This window comes from Caenorhabditis elegans, chromosome I (genome assembly GCF_000002985.6).
Source record: "Caenorhabditis elegans chromosome I".
In the NCBI taxonomy this organism is placed as follows: Eukaryota; Metazoa; Nematoda; class Chromadorea; order Rhabditida; family Rhabditidae; genus Caenorhabditis; species Caenorhabditis elegans.
The window spans coordinates 3977616-3991734 of record NC_003279.8 but is presented as its reverse complement, the minus strand read 5'-3'; the positions used below and the strand labels follow the sequence as shown (position 1 = coordinate 3991734).

General features: G+C 37.7%; 3 protein-coding genes across 3 annotated transcripts; 1 reads left to right on the top strand and 2 right to left on the bottom strand.

Annotated features, from left to right (window-relative positions):
* Positions 1–3035: 3035 nt before the first annotated feature.
* cpn-3 (Calponin-homology (CH) domain-containing protein) lies at positions 3036–3795 on the bottom strand. The gene is made up of 4 exons (NM_058881.7): positions 3707–3795; positions 3523–3659; positions 3269–3473; positions 3036–3216 (listed from the first exon to the last, which is right to left on the bottom strand). The coding sequence occupies exons 1-4, from the start codon at positions 3755–3757 to the stop codon at positions 3181–3183; spliced, it is 429 nt and encodes a 142-aa protein (NP_491282.1). The 5' UTR covers positions 3758–3795; the 3' UTR covers positions 3036–3180.
* A 1358-nt stretch (positions 3796–5153) lies between these two features.
* On the bottom strand, positions 5154–8552 carry aars-2 (Alanine--tRNA ligase, cytoplasmic). Its single transcript, NM_058880.7, has 6 exons — positions 8387–8552; positions 8148–8336; positions 6927–8097; positions 6201–6876; positions 5578–6130; positions 5154–5524 (listed from the first exon to the last, which is right to left on the bottom strand). The coding sequence occupies exons 1-6, from the start codon at positions 8528–8530 to the stop codon at positions 5351–5353; spliced, it is 2907 nt and encodes a 968-aa protein (NP_491281.1). The 5' UTR covers positions 8531–8552; the 3' UTR covers positions 5154–5350.
* A 3644-nt stretch (positions 8553–12196) lies between these two features.
* F28H1.5 (uncharacterized protein) lies at positions 12197–12984 on the top strand. Its single transcript, NM_001375255.1, has 4 exons — positions 12197–12276; positions 12329–12397; positions 12446–12677; positions 12893–12984. The coding sequence occupies exons 1-4, from the start codon at positions 12211–12213 to the stop codon at positions 12901–12903; spliced, it is 378 nt and encodes a 125-aa protein (NP_001362013.1). The 5' UTR covers positions 12197–12210; the 3' UTR covers positions 12904–12984.
* Positions 12985–14119: the final 1135 nt, after the last annotated feature.

Genomic DNA, 14119 nt, shown 5'->3' with positions numbered 1-14119 from the left:
CTAACTTCAACTCACTATCCCTCCAGAAGCCAAAATTTCACAGACTACAAAGACTACATAGACTACAAACTATGGACACACAGAATAAGCGCTTTATATATAGTTAATGATTTTTCTCACAATACTGTGAAATTGTATAATGTTTTTCTAAAGTTCACAGTCAGAGACTTGTGAAAAATTTAGTTATAGAGCTAGAATTTTTAAAATTATATTCCCGCAAAAAAATCATAAAATTGCAAAACTACATACACAACTACAAACATCATGATTTTTTTAATTCTGAAAATTACAATTGAGAAAACTTAAAAATAAAAAATAATAATTTTCAAGGCCTTTCAATAAAATGATCTCATTCTAAACACTCAAAACTAGAAGCAAAACAAACCAAAGTTTCACTTTCATAAAAGAAACGTGATTGAAATCAATTTTCCAGAACAGAAAAAGATAAGAACACAGTTCTAATTTCGCAATTCCAACTAAAGTGATTCATTCATTTTTGATTGACACAAAATTGCACACTCATAAGTTTTTTCCTTGGCTACCTTTTCTAGATTTCTCATCGGACAGTCTACAAGTAACAAAAATACACGGACACAAAAGTTCCGACTCTTTATGGCGCAATTTCAGACAGCAGACGTGATTTGTAGTAATTTTTGATGGCAAAAGAACACACCGCCAGAGTAATCTTGTCAATGGAAACCGACAAAGGAGGACGGAATGAGCAGAATGGAAATGTCCGAATTGGGTCAATAGTGCCACCTGGGAAGAAAAACAAATGAGCTGATGGAGTATCTCAAGAGTCTTGCATCTAGACCGCTAGTTGGAATTAAATTTCGATCTACAGTAGATTATTCCCAGTAATTAAGCAATGGCTCCTCTAATGAGGTGTTCATATTTTTATTTGGTCTAGATTAAGTATGTATAACTTCTTCTAAATATTAGCAGAAAATAAAATTTCAAATGTGCACTGATTTTCAATTTTTTTTTAACTGAAAATTATGGAGAATTGGGAATTTCAAATGTGCACTGGTTTTCAAATTTTTTTAAACTGAAAATTATGGAGAATATGGAAATTCAAGACTTCACTGGTTTTCAAAATATTTAAAACCGAGAATTATGGGGAATATGGAAATTCAAGACTTCACTGGTTTTCAAAATATTTAAAACCGAGAATTATAGAGAATATAAAATTTCAAATGTGCACTGGTTTTCAAAATTTTTTAAACTGAAAACTGTGGAGAATTGGGAATTTCAAATGTGCACTGGTTTTTAAAATATTTAAAACCGAGCATTATAGAGAATATAAAATTTCAAATGTGCACTGGTTTTCAAAATTTTTTAAACTGAAAACTGTGGAGAATTGGGAATTTCAAATGTGCACTGGTTTTCAAAATATTTAAAACCGAGAATTATAGAGAATATAAAATTTCAAATGTGCACTGGTTTTCAAATTTTTTTAAACTGAAATTTATGGAGAATTGGGAATTTCAAATGTGCACTGGTTTTTAAAATATTTTAAACTGAAAACTGTGGAGAATTGAGAATTTCAAATGTGCACTGGTTTTTAAAATATTTTAAACCGAGAATTATAGAGAATATAAAATTTCAAATGTGCACTGGTTTTCAAATTTTTTTAAACTGAAAACTGTGGAGAATTGGGAATTTCAAATGTGCACTGGTTTTTAAATTTAGTTCTAAATAACTATAGTACTAAAATCCTAAGAACCGTACCTGTTGAAATAAGTATACTGATTTTAATCACCAGATAAAAGCGACCAAACACCTAATTTACACTCAGTTACCTCTACAATCTTACATACTCCGCACCTCTGAAACAACGCTGAAACTGCAATAACATAACGGATAATTATAGAGTACGTATGTGGTGTTTTACATAATTTTATGTATTCTTCTGAAAGCTCCCTTTGCAATTTTCGATGGGATCTTGCTTTATGTTTTTTGAATGTTTTGAGAAATCAGATCAGGTGACATTATTGCACTTGGCTCACAGCTTTCGATACTCCCACGCTGGTAAGAACAAAAATTGGAACCGAAAAAAACAAGAGAAAACAAAAATAATGAAGACCGAAAACTAGTGAACATTTGCAATTTTTAAATACATTTGTAAATAGAGCATTCCTCATTTGATTGGCACTTTGAGTAGAGCCAAGGGAAGTAGAAATTTTAACTGACTGATAATAAAGTGGACTGATTGTTGGAAAAATGAGGAAATTACCAGAGAATTGTCAGCATTCCACGTAGGCACATTCATGCCTGACTCTTGCCTACTGCTATTTTGGCAGATATCTCTAAAACAAAAATGATGAAGCTAAATTTGAAAAAAAGTTTTTGAATTAACTCAAAGTCAGTGCGTTCAATTAAAAAAAATCTTTTAGATGTGCTCTATTTAATATTTAAATAGAGACATCGTGAGTTGTTTAATGTTCATTAAAGTTAGGCTCCTTCTTTCGTAATGAAGAATTTATTTAAAGTTTTTTTTATTAATTATCCAGTAGTTATTTTTTACCCTACAAAGTTAAAAATTTCAACGTCAGAGATGTCCTAAAGCCAGTGCAAAAGTAATAGAAGAAATATGGTATTTCTTGGAAAATTGTGTTTTTGCACAATACAACTCGAAAAGTTCCAGTATTGAAATTTCCTGCCGTGCCTGAACCTCGATCGGTAATAGATCGTCAAATTTATTTAGAACGCGCAGTTTTACCAACTCTACAACCACAAGAAATTTCATTCTTATTGTCAACTACCAAGTTGTATGATCAATCTTATGATCTTCCGACTGTCATCATACTTTGCAACACCACCTCAACCTATCACTAGTTGCCGAGCGCCATCGGAGCAAAATCTGTGCTCGCCATTCGCCCCCAAATAATCCATTAATGTTTTTGCTGTGAAGCCCACTAGAGATCACATCCCGGCGTATAGAAACCAGAGAAACGTTACACATCTTTGGAACAGCTGCGTGCCATCAGAGCAGTCACTGACTTGAGGCAGAAAAGAGAGAAGAATCGAGCTTTGTTGACCAAACAACTTTATTTTGTTTTGTACAACAAAAAAAGAAGAAAAGAAGAAAATCATATTATTAGGATATGAGAAGGTATCGGGTGAAACATTGCAAGGGCTTGGCCATTTTTGGAATTCTTGAGTTGGATGGGTTGGTTTTTAGGCGAATGGGTTGGTCTTTCCGGCCTTTTGGAGCTGAAAATATTACAATTTTTATAGCTTGAAGTCAAATTTTAGATAAACTTACAACTCTGCCGAGCGAGAGAAGAGTGACGCAGACGGAGAAAAGATCGCGTCCTTCGACGAGCTCCACAGACTGGAATGTCTCCTCATTTGGTACTCCCTGCTTCTTGGCGAACTCGACGAATGCGTTGATGTTCTCCATGCATGCGAAGGTCGAGATCGGCTTTTGCACCTTCTTGATTGATCCGGCCTCGATTCCGTTGGCGGCTCTGAAAATTTTAAGATTTTGTTGAACAATACTAGGTAACAAAAACTCACTTGCAAAGAAGGGTTCCGTCCTTGAGAAGGTTGTGGAAGTTGTCGCGTTCTCCGGATGTAGAGATGTTCTCACCGGAGAGCTTCTTGATCCATTCGAGAAGAAGAGTGGCCTCCTTGTCGATGAACTTGGAGTCTTGCTGAAAAATGAAGAATAGCCTAACAAAATCACTGAAATTCACCAAACCTTTTGGCGGACAGCGAATCCGATTCCTCCGGCGGTGGTGCGATTGGCCATGGTGTTTAGAAGGGGGATAGTCAAAAAAGAATGACAATGAGCTTCTCCTCGCGTCGGACCTTGCTTTTATCAGATGCTCAAGCTCCGCCCACACCGGGGGAGCTTCCCGAAGGAAGATGGCTCGGGGGAACCAATTGTGCGTCTGGAGTCTCTTGCGGGGGAGAGATTTGCTGACGTGGTGTTTTGAAGTGGTGGGTGGCGAGAGGTGAAACGAACGGACCAATGGTCTGAGTCACTTGTTTCTACGGTGTAAAACGAAATATTTTGAAATTCATTGAAATATCAGAGATTATCATTCAAGTTGAAACGTCTGACCTGAGACTTCAAAGGCGCAAGAGGGTCTCGTCACGATTTACACCGGAAATTATTTGAATTCCAAGTTCTTGTCTTCCAATATTTTCAGTGTTTTTCTCCCGAAAATAGGGTTACCGCTCTTGCCACGATCGAAATAGTCCATAATCGACGAAAAATAGTGTGCGCCTTTAAGTTGTACAGTAACCCACTTTTTCCATTTGCCGGACTTAAAAATGGAGCCAATGCATTGACAGGGCCATGTGAATAAGCAAAACATCACAAAATTCTCTCAAAAGTTTGTTATAGCCCTTCAAATATCTAGAAATCATCCGCTGAGACTTTTTAATTCGAATTTCGCGCGGAAATGAATTTCATAGATTCTCGGCCGTGTACTCCTCTCGGACAAAGCGTGTACTCCTCTCGGACAAACCGTGTACTCCTCTCGGACAACTAAATTAATTTACTAATTGTTGAATTTAAGGCTGTTTTAAGCGATTTTTCGTATTTTATAATGAAATTTTATAATTTTCTAAAAAACTATAAAATTTGTGTCCAAAACTATCGATTTTCATTAGAAAAACAAGAGAATTCATGATAAAACACGAAAAATCGCCCGAATTCAATTGGATATATCTTTTTGGATATATAATTGAATATATTGGATAGATATATTAATATTTTTATCAATTGATTGTCCCAGAGCAGTACACGACCGGGAATCAAGAAACTTATCTCTTAAGCATATGTCTGGAATTTGTTCTCAAATCATTTTTCTAATCTGCAAAATTGCAAAAATCTGCTCTTTTCCTCCGTAAAACACATTCATCGCCATCTGGAATTCATTGCCGTTCCGTTTCTTTTGTTGTTCTTCACATTTTTGTCCATTGTAATGTTCAGATAGCTGTGCCACAAATTAGAGATGTCTGAAGTGTAATGCCACGTCACTTTCAGAAATCTCCAGAATCTTTCGAAACTTGTTGGCTGACAAGTCGAAGGTACTTTTTTTTTTGAAATCGATCGAGGTGTTGTTGATCCGCGAGTTGAGCAGCTGTCCAGCTGTCGCGTCCAACCCACTCAAAATTGTTGTTTTCGTGAAATGGGAAAAAGTTTGGCCTCTATTTACTGCATAAACATTTTGAAACCTCGACAAACCAGCAAACAAATTGAAACATAAAATAGAAATACGAAATAAATATAATGACGGGGAGGGAGAGCAATGAACTAGAATGCAACAGACAACAATAAATAGAGGAAAGGAAGCGATATGAAAAACAGGAAATAGATTGAAAATTGGGGAAATTAATTGATTGCAGCAAGGGCAAATTTCTGGGCGAGTTCGACGGCAGCATCAAGTTTATCGACATTCTCTCCGGTGAGCTGAGCATTTGCGTCCTTTCCACCACCTTTTCCACCGAGAACTGTGCAAACTTCATTCACCCACTCGTTGGCTTTCAGGCCGTTGCTCACCAAGCTCTGAAAAAATTATATTATTTTTCTGAATTGTTTCAAAATTTCAAATTTCTCACCTTATCAACTTTAGCAAGACACAAAACTTTTCCAGAATCTTCATTCACAGAGAAAGCCATAACTGCTTTTGTGTCCTTGAGAAGTTTCAGAGCATTATCGATGGCTTTGCTGTTAGCATTGGCGGCGAAGACGTGAACGAGAACAGTAGGCTGCTCAGCGACAGCAGCAAGTTCCTTGGCTTCTCCAAGAACCTTTTCAGCGACAGCGGCTTGTTGTGCCTTTGTGTATCCATCCAAAGTCTTCTGAATGGCCTTTGCCTTTTCACGGATAGAATCCTTTCGCCAGTATGGCAGCTGAGCTCCGTTGGCTTCATCGACAATTTCTTGAATCTTCTTCTGGAGAGCCTTGAACTTATCCTTGTTGGCCAAGAGCTCATCCTTCTTATCGGCATGCTTCGATTCTTCTTCTAATCGAGCAGTCAGTCGATCGGCTCTGGCAATGGCTCTTTCAGCTTCTGGTCCTGTCAATGCAACGATACGACGGATTCCTTTAGCAATAGCTTCTTCCGATGCGATGACAATGCGGCCAATGTGAGACACGTTCTGGAGATGGCTGAAATTATAAAAATTATATCAAAATTTAACGGGTATCATCATAAAATATAAAAAGAATTAGTACTCACGTTCCTCCGCAGAACTCGACAGTCGTGTTCTGTCCCTCCTCTGCATCAGGATTCTGGAGAAGTTGCTCAACTGGAGTTCCGACAGCGACAACACGAACTGGATCTGGGTATGTTTCATCAAACATCGCACGAAGTCCCTTGACTTTTTTGGCTTCTCCAAGTGGCGAGTTCTTGGCGTAAACTTGTCCTTTTGTGTCAATCAGCTGTTGAGCGTATTCCTCGGCTTTCTTCACTTGCTGAACAGTCATTCCAGCTTTGTTGGTGAAGTCGAATCTCATACGATCTGGAGCAACGAGTGATCCCTTCTGATCCGAATCGGCGAGAACTTTGCGAAGAGCATAGTTGAGGACATGAGTTCCGGTGTGATTCTTCATGATCAGTTGCTTCCGGTCTTCATCGAATCGTTCGTTGACCTGATCACCGACTGAGAAGCTTCCTTCGGCGGATCCAACAAGCACGATGTATCCACCACGAACTTGGCAGTTGCTCACGTTGAACTCGTTCGACTCGTCATTGACTTTTGTCAAAACTCCGACGTCGTAGATCTGACCTCCCTGCTCGGCGTAGAAATTTGTCCGATCGAGAAGAATGGCTCCTTCTTCTCCGGCAGCAAGTTGATCGACAAACTTTCCGTCTCGGCGAATAGCAAGAATCTTTCCAACGCATGGCTCAAACTCTGAAGAAAAATAATTATTACAAGTTCATAAAAACAAACAAAAAACATACTGTACACAGCATCGGATCCTTCTCCAGTAAACGTGTAAGCGTACTTTGGCGAATCGTCGGTAGTTGGAACTCCCTTCTGTTGAAGCTCAGCCAATGCGTGAACATCCAAATCCAGCGTGTCACGGAACTTTCCAGTTCCAGCTGATGATGTCTCGATGGCTTTCCTGCGAGCCTCCTCGAAAGCAGTATTATCGACAGACAATCCTTTCTCTTCGGCCATCAGTTGAGTCAAGTCAGCTGGGAATCCATATGTATCGTAGAGTCTCCATGAAACATCTCCAGGGAACGTCATGGTTCCTTCTGGAAGCGATTGAACAGCGCGTTGGAAGAGAACACGTCCACGAGACAACGTTTTCAGGAATTGCTTCTCCTCGTCGTTGATGATATCCATGACGGTCACTGGATCACGGCTGAGTTCTGGGAAAGTCTCTCCGAGAATTGAAATAACCACTGGAACGAGTGATGCGAAGAATCCAGGCTGTGCATTCAACTTTTCGCTGGCATAACGAACTCCACGACGAAGAATTCGACGGAGCACATATCCTCTTCCAGAATTATCCGGACGGCCACCATCAGAGAGAGCAATGGTCAATGTTCTGACGTGATCAGCAACTACACGATATGCCATGTCCACTCCGTCTTTGTCTTCGTCACCAATGAAGCCAGTATAGGCACGAACGCCACTTCCTTTGTGAATCGCCTCGAAAATTGGTTGGAAAATGTCCGTATCGTAGTTGCTCGTCTTATCCTGCATCACAGCAATCAATCGTTCGAGTCCAAGACCACAATCGATGTGCTTCGCTGGCAATGGTTTCAGGACGCCTCCTTCCTCGCGATTGAATTGAATGAAGACAAGATTCCAGATTTCAACAACCATTGGATCATCGGCGTTGACAAGATGAGATGCGTCACGATTTCCAATGCGATCATAGTGAATCTCAGAGCATGGTCCACATGGTCCAACATCTCCCATCTCCCAGAAGTTATCCTTCATACCGAAGTTCAAAATGCGCTCGTCTGGCACTCCGACGGATCTCCAGATATCACGAGCTTCAGAGTCGGCGGGGACTCCGTTTGCCTCGTCGCCACCAAAAACCGACACATAAAGACGTTCCGCTGGGATTCCGTATACTGTTGTGAGAAGTTCCCAAGCCCATGTGATGATTTCTTTCTGAAAATTATTTTTTTAAAGAAATTTAATTAACTAAATCAATTTCTAACCTTGAAATAATCACCGAAAGACCAATTTCCAAGCATCTCGAAGTATGTGTGATGGTAGACATCTTTGCCGACATCGTCCAAGTCGTTATGCTTTCCACCGGCGCGAATGCACTTCTGCGTGTTCACGGCTCTTTTCAGCTTGGCAAGGTCGCTGTTTGGATCGGCGATTCCGAGGAACAACGGCTTGAACTGAAAATTTTAATTATTAATTGCAAGAAAAGCCGTTTGAATATTCTTACTTGGTTCATTCCCGCGTTGGCGAAAAGAAGAGTTGGGTCATCGTGCGGAATAACAGACGACGAATGTACATAAGTGTGCTCCTTCTTCTCTCGGAAAAAGTTGATGAAGGTAGAGCGGACCTCTGAGGCAGTCAGGTGCTTCATAGTAACCCAGGAGAGGTTGCTCTGAAAGAAAAAACTTTAAAATTGTTTTTGCTAACTTATAAACGACGAAAAATAGGGGAGGCGAGATTACGAGAGATTTCGCAATGAATCGAATTCGATTCGGTGCGAATTGGGTGCGAGAACGAGGAAGCTGAACAAAGAAAAATCGAAACAGTGCGCGGAAGAAAGCGGAAGCGCGGAAAAAGACAAGAATAGCGAATAAAATGAAGAATGAGTGCGGGAAACATTTCAGTGAGGTGGGCGGAGTCCAAACGCAAGCGCCGCACACTTTCTATGAAAACCGCGGGAAAACTTCATTTTCAAAATTTAATTTTTTGCGGTAGAAAATTTGGTCAATTTCTTTCATTTTTATCATCAAAATGAAATAGGAATGAACGCAAATCCATTTGTAAACGATTCGATTCATAAAAGACCCAGCACACATTGTTCTCTTTTCCATCTCTAAAATTTGTGTAGTCTCTCACTCGGTAAAACTTGTCAACACCGCATTCAATATGTTTTTCTGTGGAGCAATAAATTGATTTTCATTTGAAAAAAAAACAACTGGATAGATAATAAGATAGTGCCGAACATGATAATTTTAAGAAAATTGGGAAATTACAAAAAAACCCGAAAAAAGTGTTAAATCTGAAAAACTGATATATCTGTGAACCTTTAGTTTTAGAATTACGTGGAATAGATTTTTAGTACAGGAACACAAAATTCTGAGAATGCGTATTGAGCAGCATTTTGCGAGCAAAATATCTCGTAGCGAAAACTACAGTAATTATGTAAATGACTACTGTGGTGTCGATTTACGGGCTCGTTTTTCGAAAACAATTAAAATAATTGATTAATCGATATAATACTAATAGTAAGCGAAAAATGAGAAAATAATACGAAGAACCGAAGGAAAATGGAATATCACTGTCGCTCTTCAGAAATAAAATCTCTTGTCTTGTCAGATCGATAAATTCAAGCTGGTCATTGAGTTGCTCTTTTTCTCCGAAAGACTCACTCTAATCTTTGATTGAAAATCGTTGTATTTTTTTTTAATTTTACATTTATTTAAACTTTCTTCATTTTCTCAACTGGATATTAATTTAGTTGTATAGCATAACTTTAAACCAAGTACGCAACATTACAGAATTTTTTCTAGAATGTCCGTCAAATTATTCTCTCTACCAAGTGTGGTTCATTCACAATTGCTCAAGGAAATGAATGAACCAGACGTTTTCATTTTATCTCTTTGTTCGAAAAAATCTGCATCGGTCGTTCGAAAGCGAATCCTGGAGGTGCCTTCTATAGAACATACGTTCACGAGAACAGATTCTTTTCATATGCATGGTTTGAATGTAGAGAGCAAGAAATATAGACTTCAGCTACTATTTACAAGTGATCCATCGCCAAAAAAATTGATCTTTATACTGAAGACAAAGCTACTTCTTATTGGGTTATTCAAGTAATTTTAGAAACGAAGAATCAATTAAGAAGAAGTACAAAATATTGTGAGGTTTATTTTAAACCATTTACAAACTTATTTACAATTTACCAATAACTTATATATATATATACCAGCCGTTCGCACGCGCTGAAGCGCGTGCTCCGACTGGCGTACTCAAAATTGAAATCAAATTCTAAATTTTCTAAGCCTTCTTTGCAGATGGAACGTTTTTTCCCTGATTACCGGAAATTTTCGAGCAACATAAATATTATATAACTAAGTTCTGAGCAATTACAACTTAAAACCTCAAGTTTCCTGGAACTATTTCTAAATTTCTTGAACGTATAATTTTCTCTATGTTCTTCAAATCATATGAAACATTTTCCGGTCCTTTCCGAAAGTTTTTGGCGAGCGTTTCTGAAAATTATAACAATTTTTGATATTTTTTTAAAATTATTGAAACTTGAGAATATTCTAGGAGTATCAAAACTTGAAGAAACACCGTCACGCGCAAATGCATACACTTTTTTCAACGCGCTGCGTGAAAATTCCTCTTGCGATTTCAAAGTTTTTTCCCGCCATTTCAGTGTCCAATGGAGCGCGGGGTCGAGCCAGAACCCCGTGTAGAACTTTGCAGAAGTTTCTTGAATTTTTCCACGAAATTGAACATTTCAGAATTTTATCGAATTTTTTAGAGAGTTCTGGAATATTCCAGAATTTTCCCGAATTTTCTAGAAAATTCTGGACCATTCCGGAATTTTCTCGAATTTTCTAGAAACTTCTGGAACATTGCAGACATTTCTCGATTTTTCTAGAAAGTTCTGGAATATTCCAGAGTTTTCCCGAATTTTCTAGAAAATTCTGGACCATTCCAGAACTTTCTAGAATTTTCTAGAAAATTCTGGACCATTCCGGAATTTTCTCGAATTTTCTAGAAACTTCTGGAACATTGCAGACATTTCTCGATTTTTCTCAGAAATTGGAATTTTCCGCCAAAATTGTTTTTCACTGAAAATTTGAATTTCCCGGCAAAATTTTTTTCACTGAAAATTTGAATTTCCCGCCAAAATTTTTTCACTGAAAATTTGAGTTTCCCGCCAAAATTTTTTTCACTGAAAATTTGAATTTCCCGCCCAAAATTTTTTTTACTGAAAATTTGAATTTCCCGCTAAAATTTTTTTCACTGAAAATTTGAATTTCCCGCCAAAATTTTTTCACTGAAAATTTGAATTTCCCGCTAAAATTTTTTTCACTGAAAATTTGAATTTCCCGCCAAAATTTTTTCACTTAAAATTTGAATTTCCCGCCAACATTTTGGGTCTCACCACGAAGGGTCTCACCACGATGGGTCTCACCACGAAGGGTCTCACCACGATGGGTCTCACCACGAAGGGTCTCACCACGAAGGGTCTCACCACGATGGGTCTCACCACGAAGGGTGCCACGCCCACTATTCTCACTGAAATTTGGGCGTGACGTCACAGACTACAAAGACTACATAGACTACAAACTCCGGACAGACGAACTGTATTTTTTTATATATAGTTAATGATAGTATATTTTCAAGTCATAGTTGAAAACGGACCAATGAAATTGGAAGAATTTTAAGTTCAATTTTTTACAGGAACTCAAATTCCGACGAGATTAGAGAAGACTGTAGTGGATGGAAAGATATCGAGAGGGAAAGCGATGGGACATTGGCATCCATTAAAATTACGCCAAGATCTATAACATTTCTAGTATGGAAGCCAGCTCATCGGGGTAGGCGGCTAATTGATTTTTTCTCCTGACTGGTATGGAATTTGTTATTTCAATTTAACTCTATCGTTTCCCCCGCATAACATATTTCCTCTTAAACTAAGTTCCTTTTTATATTCCTTGCTCCTGCTCATTTCTTTTTTCGACCGAGGACTTGTTCCGATTCTGCAATATTACATGAAATTTTCTTGAAATTGTCTATTTTTGACCCCTTGGTTTTCTTGTTTAATTTAAATGAAATATATAAATAGTACATCAAAAACTATTTCGAGTTTTTCAGGTATGACATGAAAAGATAACTGCCTAACACAAGAAAGTCTAAAATTAGGCCCCGCCGCGTGATACAAATTATGCAACAAAATTCTCTCAACTTTTGAAATATAATTTCCTATAAAAATAGATTTTTAAACGTGAAAGTAAGTTTATCCAATATTTTTAATCATGAATAAATGAGAGAATTAATCCATTTCTAATTGAAATGGATTTTTCTGGAATGTCGCAAACATTGGGCTCTATTAGAAACAATAATAACGAAGGAAACAATGTAAGGAGTTGCAGAATTTTCAGTGGAAAAATTTCAAGAAAACTTTTTCCAGAGTGGCGACTTGCAATCTTGCATTGATGTCGGGCAGATTATGGAGAATATTCAAAGAGAACAATTTATTGTAAATTTCATTTTTGAAAGCTTCATTAAAACCTGAAAACAATTTCAGCGCCAACAAAAGTCTGCTGAACAAACCGAAGGTATTACAACAAGTCTGTTGAATTGGAAAAATACAAATGATTCCGAGATGAAAACACTTGAAAATCAAATGGAGCTGTTGAGAAAGAGAAAAGAGCAAATCAAGCAGAACTCGACGGAAATGTCTGCGTTGGCGAATCAGTTGAGACAGAGATTGGAGTTGATTCGGGGCTCCAAGGAGCAAAGTGAGCTTGGGAGAGAAGGTGAATTTCTGATAATAGAATTGCCGGCCTGCCTTTAATTCAAAGAGCACGAGAACATTTTCCACGTCTCAAAAGAAATATGAAGTTTTGTAAATCCGCACTATTCCAACACCAAAAAACTCACGCAAAAATATTTAAAATAGGCAGTGGGCAGGCATTTTTTACCTTTGAATTTTGCTCCAAAAGTTTCGAGAGAAAACTATCAATTTTTTCAGATTCGACGTGAAACTGATGGTATCCGGTATCCTCTCGAAAAGTTTCCTACTGCTGACTTGTTCTCTACATAAATGTTCATTTTCAATTTGTTTTTTGATGTGTTCCAAACCGGTTTTCTCCATGAGTAATGGGATGAATAAAAGTGCATTGTTTACCAAAGTGTATATATAATTTGAAGTCAGTGATGACGTCATCTGGGCCTGATGCAACTTTACTAAGATCTTTCTCTGTTAGATCCCGTTGATTTTAAGGATGCCAATAAATATTTAATTACAAGACTGTAAAAAAATAGAAAAAAACCTTTTTTTTTTCAGTTCACAATTTTTATCAAAAGAGATCCAAGAAATGAGAAGCTTGAGCAATGGGGTGCAGCCCTAATATAATTGATCTAATCAGAACTATTTTCCCCTTGAATCAACGAGATCAAGACCAATCATTGTTGCTTCTTCTTCCTTTTTCTTGTCCCATTTTTTCTCGAACAGTTCCCTCCGTGTTTCCCCATTTTCTTCCATTTCGGGTCTTCCCACATTTGTGTCTTTAATGTGCTCAAATCCTATTGTGCTCAATTTGCGGCACCTATCGTATTTCGAAGAGAATAGGGGTAGGGAACACATGTTTACATGGTAGGCGGAACTTTTGCGACGACGCAAAAATGTGCGAGAATGCTCATCAGTTTGTAATTGGTCATTTGCCATTTTTCCTTCTATTTTATTTTTCCTCATGTGGAATGTGAAGTTAACAATTTGCCACATCAATATGTAGTTCTGTACAATGCAGAAAGTGGAAGAGTTATTTGTCACAGTGTAATTAGTGGTACCCTTGTACTTTTTGCCAAAACTGTGCTAAAACAAAATTGTCAGAAAGTCATCTTTTCTAGAAATCAAATTTTGAAACCTGACAGTCTTTGCGAAAAATCTCAGTGCACCAAAAAATTCTATTAATTCCGGTACTGTGTTTTTTTGTTAGAACGTCATGGTGACCTGAATTTGTAAGAGCATCATGCCTCTGTTGTATTTATTTACTCCCTGCTTCCTCTTCCTTCTTGCTCAAAAGTTGTTCTCACCTTTAGTCTGGTTACATGTTCAGTTTTCTATACTTTTTCCTATTTTTTGATTTAGAAATTTCCAAAATATTTTGGTTTTGAAAATTTCTAAAAAATATATCTGTGGAAAATTTGCCGGGGTTTTCAATTTCTACAAAAAAAACTCCGAGAAAAAATCTCAAAA

Excerpts from the sequence above, each read along its gene's own strand:
- cpn-3 (NM_058881.7), bottom strand. The coding sequence starts at position 3,757 with ATGGCCAATCGCACCACCGCCGGAGGAATCGGATTCGCTGTCCGCCAA. Across the intron at positions 3,660-3,706 it reads GATTCGCTGTCCGCCAAAAG|CAAGACTCCAAGTTCATCGA; the intron begins GTTTGGTGAATT and ends TTCATTTTTCAG. Across the intron at positions 3,217-3,268 it reads TTCTCTCGCTCGGCAGAGTT|CTCCAAAAGGCCGGAAAGAC; the intron begins GTAAGTTTATCT and ends TAATATTTTCAG.
- aars-2 (NM_058880.7), bottom strand. The coding sequence starts at position 8,530 with ATGAAGCACCTGACTGCCTCAGAGGTCCGCTCTACCTTCATCAACTTT. Across the intron at positions 6,877-6,926 it reads AGGATCCGATGCTGTGTACA|AGTTTGAGCCATGCGTTGGA; the intron begins GTATGTTTTTTG and ends ATTTTTCTTCAG. Across the intron at positions 6,131-6,200 it reads GTCGAGTTCTGCGGAGGAAC|CCATCTCCAGAACGTGTCTC; the intron begins GTGAGTACTAAT and ends TTATAATTTCAG.
- F28H1.5 (NM_001375255.1), top strand. The coding sequence starts at position 12,211 with ATGGATTTTTCTGGAATGTCGCAAACATTGGGCTCTATTAGAAACAAT. Across the intron at positions 12,277-12,328 it reads ATAATAACGAAGGAAACAAT|AGTGGCGACTTGCAATCTTG; the intron begins GTAAGGAGTTGC and ends AACTTTTTCCAG. Across the intron at positions 12,398-12,445 it reads TTCAAAGAGAACAATTTATT|CGCCAACAAAAGTCTGCTGA; the intron begins GTAAATTTCATT and ends AAACAATTTCAG.